Here is a 15,693-nt window from a genome sequence, read left to right on the forward strand (position 1 = left end):
GGAACCTATTTAAAAGAACTTTAAAATAATTCTTTCCCCAAGCATTCTTCATGCGGTATTTTAATAGCAAGGAGAAAAGTTTCATTCAAGTTCAGATTCAATGTGGCTCACGGTCAAAATATGCATCATCAGACCTTACGTCTTCGATCTGCATCTCAAGTGCAATTGATACTCAGGTAAGGGAGGTGGGGGGCGGGTAGTTCCCCGATAAGACGGGTCGCTCCGAGTGCTGGAATTTCTGACAGGAAGAAGATTAGATAGCCCCTATTCTCGAGAGCGCAACTCCGCTGATCGACCAAATGGTGATGGAACACTACTATCGGCATATCATCGGATCCCACCTCACTCACTACCCCACGACTAACAATCAAATATGCGGAGTAACCTACTCAAGGCATAGATACGGCCCTATATAGCTGGGTATTCTGTGCCCACATAGAAGACCAACGGTATATTTTCCAACTCTCGAGGTTTCCAGGGCTATCCCTTCCCTAATATATTATCCCCCTCAATGCTAAGAAAGACTGCAACGGGGACATGGATGCCCGCGTGGGTTCCTGGGTCCACTTTCACTGTTTCAATACTGTTATTGGTTTGTTCTATTGTTCAGTCTGCTGTAAGTCCGTTCACCAGTCGACCCTTTTTCACTGGAGCCTCCAAGGTGAGCTGACATTAATAAGACCGGTGGCTATGACGGGTCAATGTTAAATGGTCTCAATATCTTGTCCTCATACACGGACTATTTCAAGCTCAATAACGCCACAACTGGGCTCAATACTGCCTCCGTTTTCATTGGTGGCTTCTTGGGGCCTTTAGTATCAGGAGTCATTGCAGATCGGTTGGGCCGTCGTCCGGCAATATTCTGGGGGTCATGTCTGACCATTGTTGGCATCATCATCCAAACCGCTTCACAGAATATTGGCATGTTCGTCGCCGCCAGAATAATACTCGGATTTGGAAGTGCAATTACCGGGGTTGCCGGCGGCGTTTATTTATCAGAAGCTTTCCCAAGTCGTTGGCGTGCATGGGGCGTTGGACTCTTGAATGATTTCTACTAGTCAGTCTACTCACCTCAACTGGAGTCCATCACTAAGGGAACTATAGTGTTGGGGCTCTCATTGCTGCCGGTGTAACTCTCGGCACGGGACAGTGGCAATCGACATGGGCCTGGAGAGCCCCTTCGCTTTTCCAGGCCATTTTCTCTATGCTTTGCATATTGACTCTACCATTCATGTAATTTCACGAGCTCCTGCTCTGTAAGAGCTATACTAACCAACAAAAGTCCTGAATCTCCACGTTGGCTCGCTCACCAGGGCCACTTTGAAGAGGCCCGGCTTTCGGTTGCACAGACAAACTCAAATGGGGTACTCTCCGATCCAGTAGTTCTCACAATTTTCAAAGAAATTGTGGATACTTTGAAGTGGGAAAAAGAGAACGTGCACGACATGAGCCCCATCGAGATTCTTAGAACTCCTTCAGCGAGAAAACGCCTCCTTGTTGGGATATCACCGGGGCCATTTTCCTGCATTGCTGGTAACATAATTGCGTCCTATTACTTCGGCTCAGAACTTGATACGGCTGGCATTACGGAAAAGAACGAGCAGCTGAAAGCAGTAAGTTCATTACACCTGAGCATGTGCATCGCCATCAGATCAACTTACCTTACAGAATGTGGTTCTCAACATTTGGTGTCTTGTATGTTGTCTCGTCGGAACGCATCTTGCAGCAAAATGGGGACGTAAGCCAACTGCCATTCTTTCTCAAGGCCTTCTGAGTGCTTGCTTGTTCATTATAGGAGGACTCTCCAAAATATATGCCGCAAATCCGAAAGGCGCATCCGGCTCACTTGTTTACGGAAATGTAGCCGTTATGTTCCTCTTCCAAGGCTTTTACTCTATCGGATGGACACCACTCTTATATCTTTACCCATCAGAGGTCATGAATTACTCTATTCGGGCCAATGGGGTAGCTCTCTCATCATTTGTGCTGAATGCATTTGCGTAAGTCAGCCGCATGTCGGAATAATTCTATGCTGACTGTACACAGCCTGGTTTTCACTTTCATCATGCCGATCGGCCTGGGCAACATTGGATGGAAGATGTACATGATCAATGCAAGCTGGGATATTATTATCCTAGGCCTTATTGTACGCCTCTGCCTATTATCTGTGTCTCTTTTTTCTTTAAATCTCTGTGCTAATATCCCCAGGCTTATTATTGGGTAGAGACCAAAGGAAAGACACTGGAAGAGATTGACGCGTTGTTTGACGGCGAGAAGCATTCCTCGGTTCCTGATGTTGAGAGAATTGAGAAAAACCAGAAGGACATTGATACTATTGCTATCGAGGAGCAACTGGTTGCCGAGCTGAATTCAGAGAGAGGGAAAGCGTCGTGAAGTCACGTCCACTTCTATGCAGAGATCGACTAGAGTTTATTCCGCATCACATTCTTGTCTGAGCAAACAGCCGAGGACTGGATGCCACGTCCTTGGATATATGCGATTAATGAGAAACTGAAATAATTCACAGTGATTGAACAGTAATAGTGATTGGAACAATAAATCAGTTGTCATTTACTAAGGCGGCTGAAGGCCAGGAGTAGAAGGAAATGCTCGGGCCCCACCAGCCGGTCCTGGATGATTCAGCCCCGCTCGATCACGGGCTGATACCACCTTGTGGTTACCTAAACGAGGAGTCAGTCCTGCCCGTTGCTTGAAATCCCCTCTTTACAGTTTCCACCCCTGATTTTTGCTAGGGTCAGGCACAATCGAATTCGAACAAGATATTCTTCAATAGAGGTCTATATAATCGACCTCTAAGGTCCAGCGCAGCTTTCCAATGACCCCTCTCTTGGAAATCGCCTGTTTCAATCAGGAATCTGCAATCAATGCAGCCAATGGCGGTGCTGATCGAATTGAGTAAGTCCGAGGCCCAGTGACATTTGAAAGTCACAGGAGTCTATAGTTTGCTCTGTTTTCATTCTCGATCGGGCTTTGAGGTAGTTCCTTGGCCATGTCACGCTAATATCCTTCAGGCTTTGTCGGGATTACGCATCTGGAGGACTTTCACCCGCCGCCACAACTTTGATGGAACTCAAGTCTCAGATTACTGTTCCAATATACGTTATGATTCGCCCACATTCAAATGGCTTCTGCTACGACAAGGAATCATTTGAGATCATGAAAACGACATTGTCCAATATGAGGAACCTCGGGGCAGATGGTTTTGTTTTCGGCATTCTCAACCCTCTTTCTGGAGACTCCTCGAAAAGTTTGTCTTCGTGGATTGATGTCGCCAGAAATAAGGAGCTTGTCAAGCTTGCGAAAGGAAAACCGTGCACTTTTCACCGCGCTTTTGACTGCATTCCGGAATCTCACTGGGACACAGCGCTGGATGACTTAAAAGGGTGTGGCTTTGCATCAGTTCTGACCAGTGGAGGTCCATCGAGTGACAGGGCAATTGACTGCGTTGACAGACTAGCCGACCTTACCCAACGGCTTGATCCACTCCAATCTCATTCCCAAAAAAGCTGCAACCCTCTCCAGATCATCGTTGGCGGTGCAGTGAGAGCGAATAATGTCCAAGTACTAAGGGAGACGTCCCATGCGCAGGCATTCCACTCTAGTGCCCTTATATCATCCGATGAGACCGTTGCGACGTCTGAGGTGGAAAGTCTGCGAGCCATGTTGCGGGGGAATCCACTGCAGCGAAAAAGCACCCCGTAAAAGAAAAATGAAAATAACCGGTCGCACCATTGTACCAAAAACTCTGCATGTGACTTGTGACTTGGCTTCCGAGACAAAGCGATCGAAGGAAGATGAGAAATCGAGCGCGACGTGCAGAAATCGAAGATATTGAAATTTAATTCATTGGTATTCTCGTATTCACCTACAGTAGATTTATTCTTAAATAGTTTCTAGTACACTCACAGAGGACAGTTGAACACCTTTTCTTCCTTCGAATCAACGCCGTCTTCATATTAACAAAGTTTAATTTTTGCTGAGGCCCCAAGGGGCTGACAGTGTATGACTCGGTTTTGAGTCGAATTGGACGTAGGCGAATTTTACAACGTGATGCAACTTTTTCTTCCGATTCACTCTTGAGCTTAAACTCTATATTTCATGCTGGCTTGGGTTGTCTTCAGTCAACTCGGATGATTGGTGTCTGACAGCGTATGCAGATATCTGTTGAACTACTGGAATGTGGAAATCATTGAACTTGCTTGCTTGATATGACACCCTTTGCGTGTATGATCTCACAATCGTGAGGCTCGAGGATTGTTTTTTCCGGATGAAAAATTCCTAGTAGTTACGCTTTCTTGAAGCTTTTGAAGGTTAATAGAATCCAATCTGTCTCCTTCAACGAACTATGTTCTATTTTGGCAGCATAGTAACCCCATATGCTGTTTGTGTGAGATATACGAAATTGTCAGGGAGCGAATTCCTAATACTTCTGTGAATCCTCCGTAACTTGTGCTTATTGATTTATGGTCACCGTTCAGTTCATTGGTAGGTCATATTCTTGCAGCGTCTTCTGATTTGTCTTTTATTCACCACTGTGGAATATCATTTGGTCCAGCTGGCTGTTCCTGATGGGCTGCATCTCCTAACCCCCTTGGAGCAGTCATAGCTTCGAACAACTTGTTACCAAAATGGCGAAAAGCAGATGCAACGCCTCCGCGGTCGAAAAGCTCCTGTTCCATCTGACTGAGCTGGAATTGAAAGTCTCTCTTTCCAAGATAAATAATTCTGTTGTGAATATCGATAGAAACTTCCGTTCCATCCTGAGCTGCTTCATAGAATGCGTCATTCTGCATTGTGATACCCAGCATTCCAAGATTAGGCATGTTCCGTTGGAAGATGAAAGCGAACGACCTGGCAATGACACACTGAACCCCACACCCTATGTGAAGAAATTTGAGAAACAGCAGATACTTGTGACTGGCCGCAGACTTACCTAGTAACGCCATGACTGCTTGCTCGCGGGATGAACCACATCCGAATGCTTTCCCAGCCACCACAATATTCAAGCCTTCCTTGACACGGTCGCGGAATCCTGGGTTTGTATACTGCAAGCAGTAGAGTCCGCTCATCTTATTGTCCCGCATTTCCATTAGGAAATCGGCGGGCGCAAGCTAGACAGAAGCTGTCAGCTAATTGAATTCTCTCGGTTGAAGATAACCTCCCGCTACTTACCGCATCCGTATCAATGAAATCCCCAAGGTTTTGGACTTTGCCTCTCAAAATGCGCTGCGTGTCTGAGACATTTGCGTTTAGCTGCAGTTGGCTATCCATTATATCATTTTTGTGCGAGAAAACGGCCACATCTGACGAAGTCTGAGTATCACCACTGGGCTCAACATATTCGAGCACTTTGCTTGAAGGTGTGCCTTTTTTAGAATGTACTGTCCTTTTGAGATTTTGCCACCTGCTCAGATCGATGGAGCCGATCAAATCATCGGGGTCGGTCAATCTCATTTGGAACGAGGATGCAGCGACTGTTGCGGCGGATCCGAGATGTCCAATTGATCCTGCATAAACGTATTAAGTACTGAAAAATCATTAAAACAGCTATAGCGTACCTTTTCCCATCCGATTCTCAAAATTCCGATTCTGCGAAGACAGCCATACCTCTCCAGGAGCGGCTTGGTCGGCAGACATGCCAACACAATAACTGCACCCAGGGATTCCAATTTCAAAACCCGCATCCTCGTAGATATCCGTGAGTCCCAGCTGACGCAAACGGTGAAGGATGGGCATTGACCCAGGAACGACCTTTCGTTTTCCTTTTTTGATAGGCCTTTGCCCCTTTTGCAGAGCCTTTTCTAACACCAATGCAGCAAAGATCAAATCCTCTTCGGCAGTTGTGCAGGCCCCGATAAAGCAGCCATCAAGTTCCATACCCTCATGCTCGCCGACAGGAACCACATTATCTGGTTCTGGATATTTCGCCAAGAAAGACCTAACATTTCCAAGGTTTATCTCGTGGACTTCGGCATAGTGGGCATCAGCATCAGGCCTAAAGTAAGTGGGAAGACTTTTGTGGCGAGGCAGTCGTCGCTTCTGAATGAAATCATGTGTAATTTGATCAGGAACAAAGATACCAGTCACGCCTCCAAACTCCTGAATCGTTGTCAGTGTCATTTCTTCACTCGCTGGGCTGTCATTCTTACCGTCGTCATGTTGCAAATCGCGAATCTTGCGTCTGAGGACAAATGCAAAATACCAGGGCCCGTGAACTCTACAATCCTATCAGAGGCCACTGTATTTCTTTTTAGCTGCTGCAGAATGTAAAGGATCACATCTTTTCCTCCTATGCCCGGCTTCGGAGATCCAATGAGACGGATGTTGACAGACTCGGGCACTTTGAACCATGTTTCGCCAGTCACTAGGGGCAAAGTGACATCTGCAGCTCCGAGTCCAATAGCCAAGCATCCGACTGCTCCCGATGAACACGTATGTGAATCCGACCCGATAACTACCATCCCTGGTTGCGCTCGTTCTCTGTAGAACTCCGTGTGCATGATCGTGTACTTGTACGTTCGTCAGTAAGAAGTTAAGTGTGTGCAGAAAGGAACGAATACATTCATGCCTTGGTAATCCGTCATTTTGAAGACTCGCTTGGCACGCTCACTTGCGTCAATTAGCCTTCGAACCTTGGGCAATTTATTCACCCGTGGGTGCACAACATGATCGCCTGCAAGCCAAAAACGATCATTTCGAAAGATTCCTGGTTTCCCAAGGCTATCATATGTTCTCTCCATACCCTTTTCATGTTCAAATTTAGATCGAAAAATCTCCAACTGGGTGGGTCGAGGTGACAACGTACCATCCAGGATGCCTCCGAGGCAATCACCCAGTCTACGTGAATTCGGATCAGCTCCCCTGGCACAACGAATCCCTTCTGCTCCATATCATGAATGGCAAAGATCTTCTCGCTGAGGGTCATGCCTCGGCGACCAGCGGGCCGCTGAGAGAGAGGCTTGGGCAACGATTTGGCATGGTCGGCTGAATTGAGCGCTTCCAACCATGCAGAGGTCAAGAACAGGATTTCAGACACAAGCTCCGGTGTGAGTGGGCTGCTTTCTGCAGTGCCGAGTCCTCCCAGTTCAGGGGGTTGGCGACAAATTTCGATGACATCCAAGAGTGCGTTCGATTCCCGATCATTTCCCGTTTTCTGTAAAAGCTTGATGGCAACAGTGAGCACTGCTAACACATTTTGCGACCGGTCAAGTGAAGAGACTTATCAAAGGTCAGCTGAAATTGCCAAAATTCACAAATATAGCAATCATAAATCAGCAGGCATCTACCTTCTTGGGGCCGCAGCGCAATATTTCTCGAATGGTAGAGAATGTCGAGAAGTTGGTCGAGCGATGACTTGGGCTCGGTCATATTGGTGACAGGGATGACTTTCAACTCGAGGAATTCTAACGAGTGATCTAGCTTGACTGTTTTGATCCAGTCCCGATGGTCAACCGTTATATCTTCAATTCAAATTACCGAACGAGGCCCGCTGGTACACTTCCCCGGCCCGCAAGCGGGCCGAAAGCGGCCTCGCAGCACTCGTCGGAGCGTTCACGCAACAAGGCCCAGGCGGCAAAACAGAGCATACATAAATTATACTCTTTATTATCAGAATTTCAAGATCGTAAGCAACCCCCTGAACATTGTTCCTCGATACCGTCCAGTATTGTCTGTATTTCCTGTTCCAATATTTTATAGGATGGCAAACACATCCGCAGTTTCAAGGCTTAGGCATCTACTGGCCGACGAGAGCAAGATAATTATATGCCCTGGTGTATATGATGGTCTTACCGCGAGAATTGCCCTCGGGGCGGGATTTGATGTCTTGTATATGGTGAATATGTGTTCCTTCTCGAACTCCCCAGAACCATTGCTAACAGGCTGCATTATCTCCAGACAGGAGCCGGGACCACCGCATCAAGGCTTGGACAACCAGACCTTGGTATTATAACACTCAATGAAATGCGGGGGAATGCGGAGATGATTGCTGGACTTGATCGATCCAGGCCCCTCATTTCTGATGCGGACACAGGGTTTGGTGGTTCCCTAATGGTTCATCGCACCGTCACCGAATATATCCGTGCAGGAGTGGCGGCGCTTCACTTGGAGGATCAGCCAACGTCAAAGCGATGTGGCCATCTTCCCAACAAGCAGCTGGTCAGCAAGGATGAGTATATGTCGCGCATTCAAGCTGCAGTTAACGCTCGTAAGATATCGGGAGGTGATATTGTTATCATCGCGCGGACCGATGCGCTGGCCACCTTAGGGTACGATGAAGCCATCTCACGATTGAGAAGAGCCATCGAACTCGGAGCAGACGTTGCATTCATGGAGGCAATCACATCAGAAGAACAGGGCAGACGCGTTTGTGGAGATCTTTACCCAACGCCTGTACTCTTCAACGCCGTTTCAGGGGGGTTATCGCCCAATATGTCGGCCCCGCAGGCACAGGAATTGGGCTTTCGACTGATCATCTTCCCGGGATTCGCGTTGGGTCCTGTCTATTCCGCTGTTCAACAAGCAGCGAAGCACCTCAAAGAGACGGGGGCTCCGGTCGCATCCGGGGTAGGGAGTCCTAAGGATTTATTCAATGTGGTTGGCTTGAAGGAAGCGCTCGCAATTGACCTGGCATCTGGTGAAGGTCTGTTCCAGCAAGGTGTATGATATTTTCCTGGAAGATAAACGCCAGGGTAGAGTCAACATAGTTGAGAAAGTCATTATTGATGGTCCACCTAGATCTGCGCTCGGCCAGTTAAGACTGTTTAGAGTAAAGAAGGTCGTAAAAGATCCACTAGCGGGCCTATCACAGAAGCGTATCTCCTTGTGGCTGGTGCTCCAGTCGCATCTTGTTGTTTTCAGCAATTTCATGCATCGAAAAATTCCAGTTGAGCCTAAGTGTGCGACTCGACCTTCTAATATAGTCACGTGAGAGGCTTGAGCCCCGCCTTCGGAGATGAGCTTCTTCCCTTTTCTATCTATCTATACATTCTCGAACATTTGGAGTCTCATTGACCCCAAGACATGATGGGGCGACAGAATTGCAGTTTACCACAGGAATCAAATCATCGAGGTCGGCGTATTGCATGCCGGCAATGCCGACAGGCAAAGGTGAGCCGTCCTTCGACGAGCGTCATGAAGCAATAGCTAGAACACTGCGCAGATTCGATGTGAGGTATCCACAGGGGGAACGGCTCCTTGTTCACGCTGTCAACGTGTCGGTCTGGATTGTGAAGTGGATACTGAGTTCAAAAGAGTCAACAAGCGCGCGCAAGTACCCGACGTCATCCCTGTCAACTAGCACTAAAATGGTCACTAGAAGACTTGAAGAACTCGAGGATGAAGTTCGGGAACTAAGATCGTCCGTTTCTGGCTTCCCGTCACATTCCAAACCAACTTTTGAAAAGTCTTTCTTGGGCCAAGCTTCTAAACCCTGCCTCACGGGCTTATCGGACCAAGCGACCGAACCGAGCAGCGGCGGCCTTCTCTTGGATGATTCCCAAATAACTCGCCATCAAAAAGCCAATGCGCCCCAAGATTCTCTACGTCCCACAATTCCGAGATCTATCGGCCATCTCCGCTTACAAGCTCAGCAGATCAACTCTTTATTTCATCTGTACGCGTCATGAGCCGCGACTCAATAGTGGTCATTGGAGTTGCTAATACGAGTTAGGTTCTTCACTAAATACCACCCATTCATGCAGCTTCTAGATCCATCTCTCGCTCCAAATATATATTTTGATCGGAGTCCAGTTCTGTTCTGGGCCATCATCTATATAGCCTCTCGTCAGTACCCTGATGAACCAAGCCTACTAACCACGTTGGGCTCTCTGGTAAAAATGCTACTTTGGGAAACAATATCCAACCCTCCACACAATTGGTACATTGTGCAATCAATCTGCCTTCTATGCATGTGGCCGTGTCCTACATCTTCTCTTTCAACTGACACAACTCCCATGCTGGTCAACATCGCCCAAACTATGGCAATGCAGCTCGGTCTACATCAACCCGAGGCAATTCAAGATTTTTCTCGAACTAAACGAAAGCTGAGCTCAGCAGAGGTCTCTGAAGTGGTGAAGACCTGGTCTGTTTGCTACATCGTGTCTCAAAGGTGAGCCTCTGTTCTTTGAAGCAGTTGATGGGAGCTGACATCATTATAGTATCTCAACTACAAATGGTATGGCACTAGCCTCCTCAGACTGGATGGTGGACCGCATCTGTGACCATGGGAGTCCTTACATTCTCCCCATGGAAATGAGACACCAACTTTTGATGCACCGATTCTCTGCTCGGGTCAGCAATTACATGTCTAAATGTCTTCCAAAAGGCACAAACGGGCTTCTTTCACATGAGATACTCCCTGTCTTGGGCCTCCTTGAGCAGGAACTTACGGATCTGTCACGATCCATAAGCAACTCACTTACAGGTAAATCCGGGCTTCAAACCCTTGTCCTTCAATGTATGATCTTATAGGCTAAAATGAGAGCAGATGAGAACGAAATAATATTGAGTGGCATCGGACTGCAACTTTATGTCTTTTACTTGCTTGATTTGGAAGACTCTCTGGCTCGTAAGACGGGCTTGTTGAAAGCCTTTGAAACAGCCAAGGCTTTGATAATGAAGCTTTATCAGCTTGATACCACGTCCAACCTTATGAAATATTCACCTGCATCATATTACCGGGTAACGTCTTTGGCGGCATTATTTATTCTCCGCCTCGAAGATTCTAGCCTGGTTGGTCTTCTAGATGCAGAAGGCGGAAAGCAGTCATTCAACGCTGCACTTTCTCTCCTCCGTCGAACTTCACTAGAAGACAACGATCTTCCAGGAAGGACCTCCAAGATCCTAGCCCAACTTTGGAGTATGCAGGGGCAGTCTCAACAAAGTGGGAAAGAACCGCATTTGAAGCTACGAACGAGGCTGGCAGCTAGTCTACTTCACGATCAACTGTGGAACTGGAGAGAGAGCTTTGGTGGACAAGGTTCAGCTCCGCATACACCACCTCGCGGTATGTCTCCAACTTCTGTGAAATGGGATCCCCAATAGATTTCATTGATTCTTGACTAATACTACTCATACACCAGAGCCCAGGAATAATTCTCCAGATGAGCCGATCTTAGCAACAGGCATCAATCCTCCTATGTCATCAGAGATCGAGGTAGATCGACTGACATTCGAGGATGTGTTTGACCTGGACATGCTCTCTCTTCTCCCGTTCGACTTTGAAGAGAATACTCTTTTCGATCCTAGTCTTGCCGCTGAAGAATCTGCCGTCTTCAATGCACTGTCATGAATCTTGCTTCAGACGTACCTGGATGGCACACAACAAGCCGAGTCGTACGCAATGTGGACAACAATGGCACCTGAGCACATTCTTGATTCTTTCACTAAAATCATGCAAGCGAACGTCGATTAAATTAAATTTACGGATTGTGACAAGGAATTATCGAGACTCGGAGATTGCTCTGCATAGTAGTTCCAGCAGTAGTTAGCTCACTAAGTATTTAGGGGGCTTAGTTCGCATCTGTCGGAATGTTTTATATGCAACCAATCAACGATATCAAAAGCTCTGTCTTTGTATTACCCCTGATTCTGCCAATTTATAGGGGATTCTAGATTACATAAGTAATAAACATGAAGGATAATTGTATCTCCGGTCCACCGCAGTATTCGTATTGACATCCCCTCATTGCGTTCGGCCGGTCGGACCTCCTTCAGACTCTTTGTCTTTGCTCATTTTCTCCTTTCCGCTTCATATGCCGACGGGCTCTTGCCGTGACCGTTGAGTGTGCTCATGATTCAAATCATCTAGGCTTCTTGATCAACATGTCTTTCAAAATTGAATTTGGTGCAGTGTTACAGGCGCCTGGTCCACTAATTTATCTCTGAGGGTGTGATTCAGCATATCAGGAGGGAGGGGCAACATCCCAGCAACAACCGCCGCTGACCCTGTCGCGGGACTTCGGATGTGATATTCGAACTTAGTTAGCGTGGACGTGCTTGACCGCGCTGCGGCAGTAGTGGCGTCCAATCTAATCTCCTGCAACCCTTTCTATAGATAGAGATACAAACCTGCGATAGACCAAACCCGTTTGACTATCGTAAGCACAGGAACAACCCCGCCACCACCGTCATGGGGAAGATGAAGTTATCAAGCATAACTCGATACCGTCATTTTCGGTGCCTTGCACAACGGGGCCGCCTCGTGCTCGGCACTGTTGCTTGTCAAAAGCTTAGTGTGCGCACCAACCCGTGGCTGATAGACGAGCTCCCTAGTCTCACGCCACAGTAACATCGTATCAACATCGCTTATCGAAAATCGTTCAACAATCTAGAGCCATAATGGGCGATCCTTACCTTGTTTGCTTTGGCTCATCTGAACACGGCCAAACCCCGGTATACAATGTAATCCCGGCCTCTCTCTACTGGGTTGTGAGATGAATCTTCCTTATCGCAATGCCCAACCCCGTCGGAAATCCGCAGATTTCCCATCGCGGACTGTTAATAGGGAGAGCCGGCGCTAAAAAGCGCCCGTGGCTGACTGCGTATTTCTTGACGAATGTGGGGTGCTCACCTTGTAACTGATTATACTTGTCGGAAGCTATCTATGCCGAAATTCTGTATTTCTTGCATACAGGAAGAGACGGTTGAGAGTGACTTCTCCCAGTCCTTTGCATTGTCGTCATAGTCCGAAGGATAGCCGTCATTCTTCAAATGACCACAAGATACTTGACTATACCGCTTTGGCCCTCGAAGCAAATCCGCTTGGAGTCACCAGAAAACTCTCCGTTCATCAGATGCCACGCTGTGGATAGATCTAAGGCTAGCCATTGGTTGACTCGTGACTGTGGATCAGGCTAGTCTGATCTTGATGACTTCTCTATGTGAGCTAGATTTTCTTCATGAATCTCTGCAGGCCGGCCCAAATTGCATCTCTCAGGCTAATTCGAGGAACCCCATCGGTCTCCGACGGCGTCACATACTCAGATGCCGTATGTGCAGGGGAAACTCATGCATGCTGTTCCTAGTGGCGTGGGTCTACTGTCCATGATGTTGCATCAATATCGAGTCTCATGGTGCTTGGATCGCCGGAATACAATGGGAAGTCGGAGTAGCCCTTTTGACTTCGCGCCATCTTGGTTATCTATCACGATATTGAAGGTACATAGGTCTTAAGCAAGATATGGAGGCTATATAAAGCCTGTGCTCCCTGTGTAGCTATGGCCTTTTCTCTTCCAAGCAAGCCTACTCTCAGCCTTTCTCGCTCAACAGTTCCATTCTTCCATCACGGCCATACCTTTCAAGGCAACCCAACTTTACCTTCACGATGAAGTTCTCAACTGCTGTTATCAACGCCTCGCTTCTTGCAACTGCGGCCCTCGCAGCACCGCTGACTGCGAAGCGCCAGGCACGCAACGTGGCTCGCTCCTCGAGCGGCCGTCAAAGCAACCCTCCCTTCATCCCCGGGACCGACAGTGTTCTCCACTTGAACAAGACTTCGCACGAGGAGTACAGCTCCAACTGGGCGGGAGCAGTTCTCATCGGCACCGGGTACACTGCAGTCACTGCGGAATTTACTGTCCCTAAGCCCACCCTTCCTAGCGGGGCATCCAGCAACGAGCAGTACTGTGCTTCAGCATGGGTGGGCATCGATGGAGATACTTGCAGCACCGCAATTCTGCAGACTGGAGTCGATTTCTGTATCCAGGGCAGCACCGTTTCCTATGACGCCTGGTATGAGTGGTATCCCGACTATGCCTACGATTTCAGTGGCATTAGCATCTCCGCTGGAAATGTGATTAAGGTGACTGTGGATGCCACCTCCAAGACCGCCGGCACTGCCACTATTGAGAATGTTTCCACCGGTACCTCTGTGACCCACACCTTCACGGGTGGCGTTGATGGTGACCTTTGCGAGTACAATGCCGAGTGGATCGTCGAGGACTTCGAGGAGAACGACTCCCTCGTTCCTTTTGCCGACTTCGGTACTGTGACTTTCTCCAGCGCCGAGGCTACCGATGGAAGCTCCACCGTTGGTCCTTCTGGTGCTACCTTGATTGATATTGAGCAGAGCAACAAGGTCCTCACCTCCAGCTCTGTCACCAGTAACTCTGTTGTGGTGAAGTACGTCTAGAGTCCACCCCGGAGCACTGGGTAATATCAATGAGCCTTGAAGTGGCCAGGTACCGGGCTAGTCCATGGTCTTTTGATCGTAAACGAGGAGCCATGGGGTCAATTTTCCATATTGTTGAACCGTCTTATATTCGGCAGTCTCAATCATGTTCCTAATACAGTATCAATGCAGATCAAACCTTCTTGCTTTATTTTCAGTATGCCGCCCTCCTAGACACGATGATAAGGAATCCTTTTTATCGAAATGCATTGGTATAAGGCTACTAATGCGTTTTTAAAACCAAACCAATACATTTATCAGGTTACTGCCCATAAAATTCGACTCTGGAGGGAATTTATGAAATTGTTAATCCCAACTCGGGAAGTACAATGCTTCCTCTCTTCCCTGTAATGTATTCTCGCTTTTCGAGGTTATATTGGGATTTTACTCTGAAATATTTCACTGGTCGTAAAGGTGCTATGATTGCGGTGTACCAAAACCTCATGAGAACAGCCTGACTCTCTCTCTTTCTCTTTCTCTCTCTCTCTCTCTCTCTCTCTCTCTCTCTCTCTCTCTCTCTCCCTCTCCCTCTGTGTGTGTACTTGTCGACATATCGGCCTTCACGGAGACTATTCCAGCTTAATTGAGTTCAGAGGATAGCATCAATTGCTCTATTTCGCACTTCTGGAAGAGATGGAACCGGGCTTGAACCAAAGGCAATAAACAAGATGTGACTGAAGTTTGTGCACGAATCTAAACAACACCTTCTACCTGCCATGCTAGTTATCAATAATCTGCTACTCATCAGATCCGCAATAACCAGGTCTCTACTACCCTTGGTGTTTCAAGGTAACTCCTTAATTTTCATGTCACAGCTTAAACCCTTAGAAACAACTAGATCCTTTAGCAAAGCAGAATTGCAAAAGCGCGTCCTTCACCTCCTTGTAGCAGGCCCCATGTCTAAGGAGCTTCGGGTGACTGAACTCTATCGTCATTGATGGAGGGCGAGGATTCTGAATTTCTGTCACCCGTAGTCAATGATGACATCCGCAATACTTCTTTGATCACGGGCTCGATTTCTTTCGCGGTGACATGTGCCCCCATTCCAGTCATATTGGCAGAGGAGCCAAAGAGAGGCAGCTGGGCGTCCATTGCTAGCCTGAACAGCTCCTCCGGAAGATTGCCTTCATTGAAGAAGAGATACGGTGAAGCACGCCTGGGTCAATCGCCACTACGCCGTAGCCGATATTGGCTTGGATTAATTGCAACTCCTCCAGATCGAAGAGTATCAAATACTCTCTTTGCGTTTTGCGGATCGATCAACCGTCGCGTAGTCATTGTGTTATTTTGAGCAGGGGCGCTTCTGTTAGTACAGTCGGAGTTTTAAAAAGCTTTTCAGATCGGAGGTACAGGAACAACTATATTTCGGTATGGCTTGGCCGGAAGTGCACACAAAGTTGGTTTATTAATGAGCAGTTTGGCTCAGTACGTTCCAATAACTCAACCCAGTAACAGGGAAAGCTCATTGTCGTGCATGGATGACACTGATCTTACCCGATGAC

General features: G+C 47.6%; 6 protein-coding genes across 6 annotated transcripts; 5 read left to right on the forward strand and 1 right to left on the reverse strand.

The window, feature by feature from the left end:
- Positions 1-701: 701 nt before the first annotated feature.
- N7443_000034 (uncharacterized protein) lies at positions 702-2,394 on the forward strand (the record flags this gene model as incomplete). The annotated part of the gene is made up of 7 exons (XM_056880090.1): positions 702-1,057; positions 1,105-1,233; positions 1,283-1,613; positions 1,669-1,738; positions 1,796-2,000; positions 2,047-2,146; positions 2,209-2,394. The coding sequence occupies 7 exons, from the start codon at positions 702-704 to the stop codon at positions 2,392-2,394; spliced, it is 1,377 nt and encodes a 458-aa protein (XP_056745328.1).
- Positions 2,395-2,836: 442 nt separating this feature from the next.
- N7443_000035 (copper homeostasis protein CutC) lies at positions 2,837-3,723 on the forward strand (the record flags this gene model as incomplete). The annotated part of the gene is made up of 2 exons (XM_056880091.1): positions 2,837-2,916; positions 3,033-3,723. 2 exons carry the CDS (start codon positions 2,837-2,839, stop codon positions 3,721-3,723), a joined length of 771 nt encoding a protein of 256 aa, XP_056745329.1.
- Positions 3,724-4,547: 824 nt separating this feature from the next.
- Positions 4,548-7,389, reverse strand: acoC (uncharacterized protein; the record flags this gene model as incomplete). The annotated part of the gene is made up of 8 exons (XM_056880092.1): positions 4,548-4,900; positions 4,955-5,132; positions 5,194-5,528; positions 5,580-6,120; positions 6,171-6,530; positions 6,582-6,764; positions 6,827-7,239; positions 7,308-7,389. The coding sequence occupies 8 exons, from the start codon at positions 7,387-7,389 to the stop codon at positions 4,548-4,550; spliced, it is 2,445 nt and encodes an 814-aa protein (XP_056745330.1).
- Positions 7,390-7,720: 331 nt separating this feature from the next.
- N7443_000037 (isocitrate lyase/PEP mutase family protein) lies at positions 7,721-8,685 on the forward strand (the record flags this gene model as incomplete). The annotated part of the gene is made up of 2 exons (XM_056880093.1): positions 7,721-7,855; positions 7,918-8,685. The coding sequence occupies 2 exons, from the start codon at positions 7,721-7,723 to the stop codon at positions 8,683-8,685; spliced, it is 903 nt and encodes a 300-aa protein (XP_056745331.1).
- A 419-nt stretch (positions 8,686-9,104) lies between these two features.
- Positions 9,105-11,311, forward strand: N7443_000038 (fungal specific transcription factor domain-containing protein; the record flags this gene model as incomplete). The annotated part of the gene is made up of 5 exons (XM_056880094.1): positions 9,105-9,634; positions 9,692-10,129; positions 10,179-10,444; positions 10,508-11,026; positions 11,103-11,311. The coding sequence occupies 5 exons, from the start codon at positions 9,105-9,107 to the stop codon at positions 11,309-11,311; spliced, it is 1,962 nt and encodes a 653-aa protein (XP_056745332.1).
- A 2,034-nt stretch (positions 11,312-13,345) lies between these two features.
- On the forward strand, positions 13,346-14,152 carry N7443_000039 (A4/G1 family peptidase; the record flags this gene model as incomplete). The annotated part of the gene is made up of 1 exon (XM_056880095.1): positions 13,346-14,152. One exon carries the CDS (start codon positions 13,346-13,348, stop codon positions 14,150-14,152), a length of 807 nt encoding a protein of 268 aa, XP_056745333.1.
- Positions 14,153-15,693: the final 1,541 nt, after the last annotated feature.

Source organism: Penicillium atrosanguineum (assembly GCF_028827265.1).
Source record: "Penicillium atrosanguineum strain IBT 20685 chromosome Unknown utg000001l_segment0_segment0, whole genome shotgun sequence".
NCBI lineage: Eukaryota > Fungi > Ascomycota > Eurotiomycetes > Eurotiales > Aspergillaceae > Penicillium > Penicillium atrosanguineum.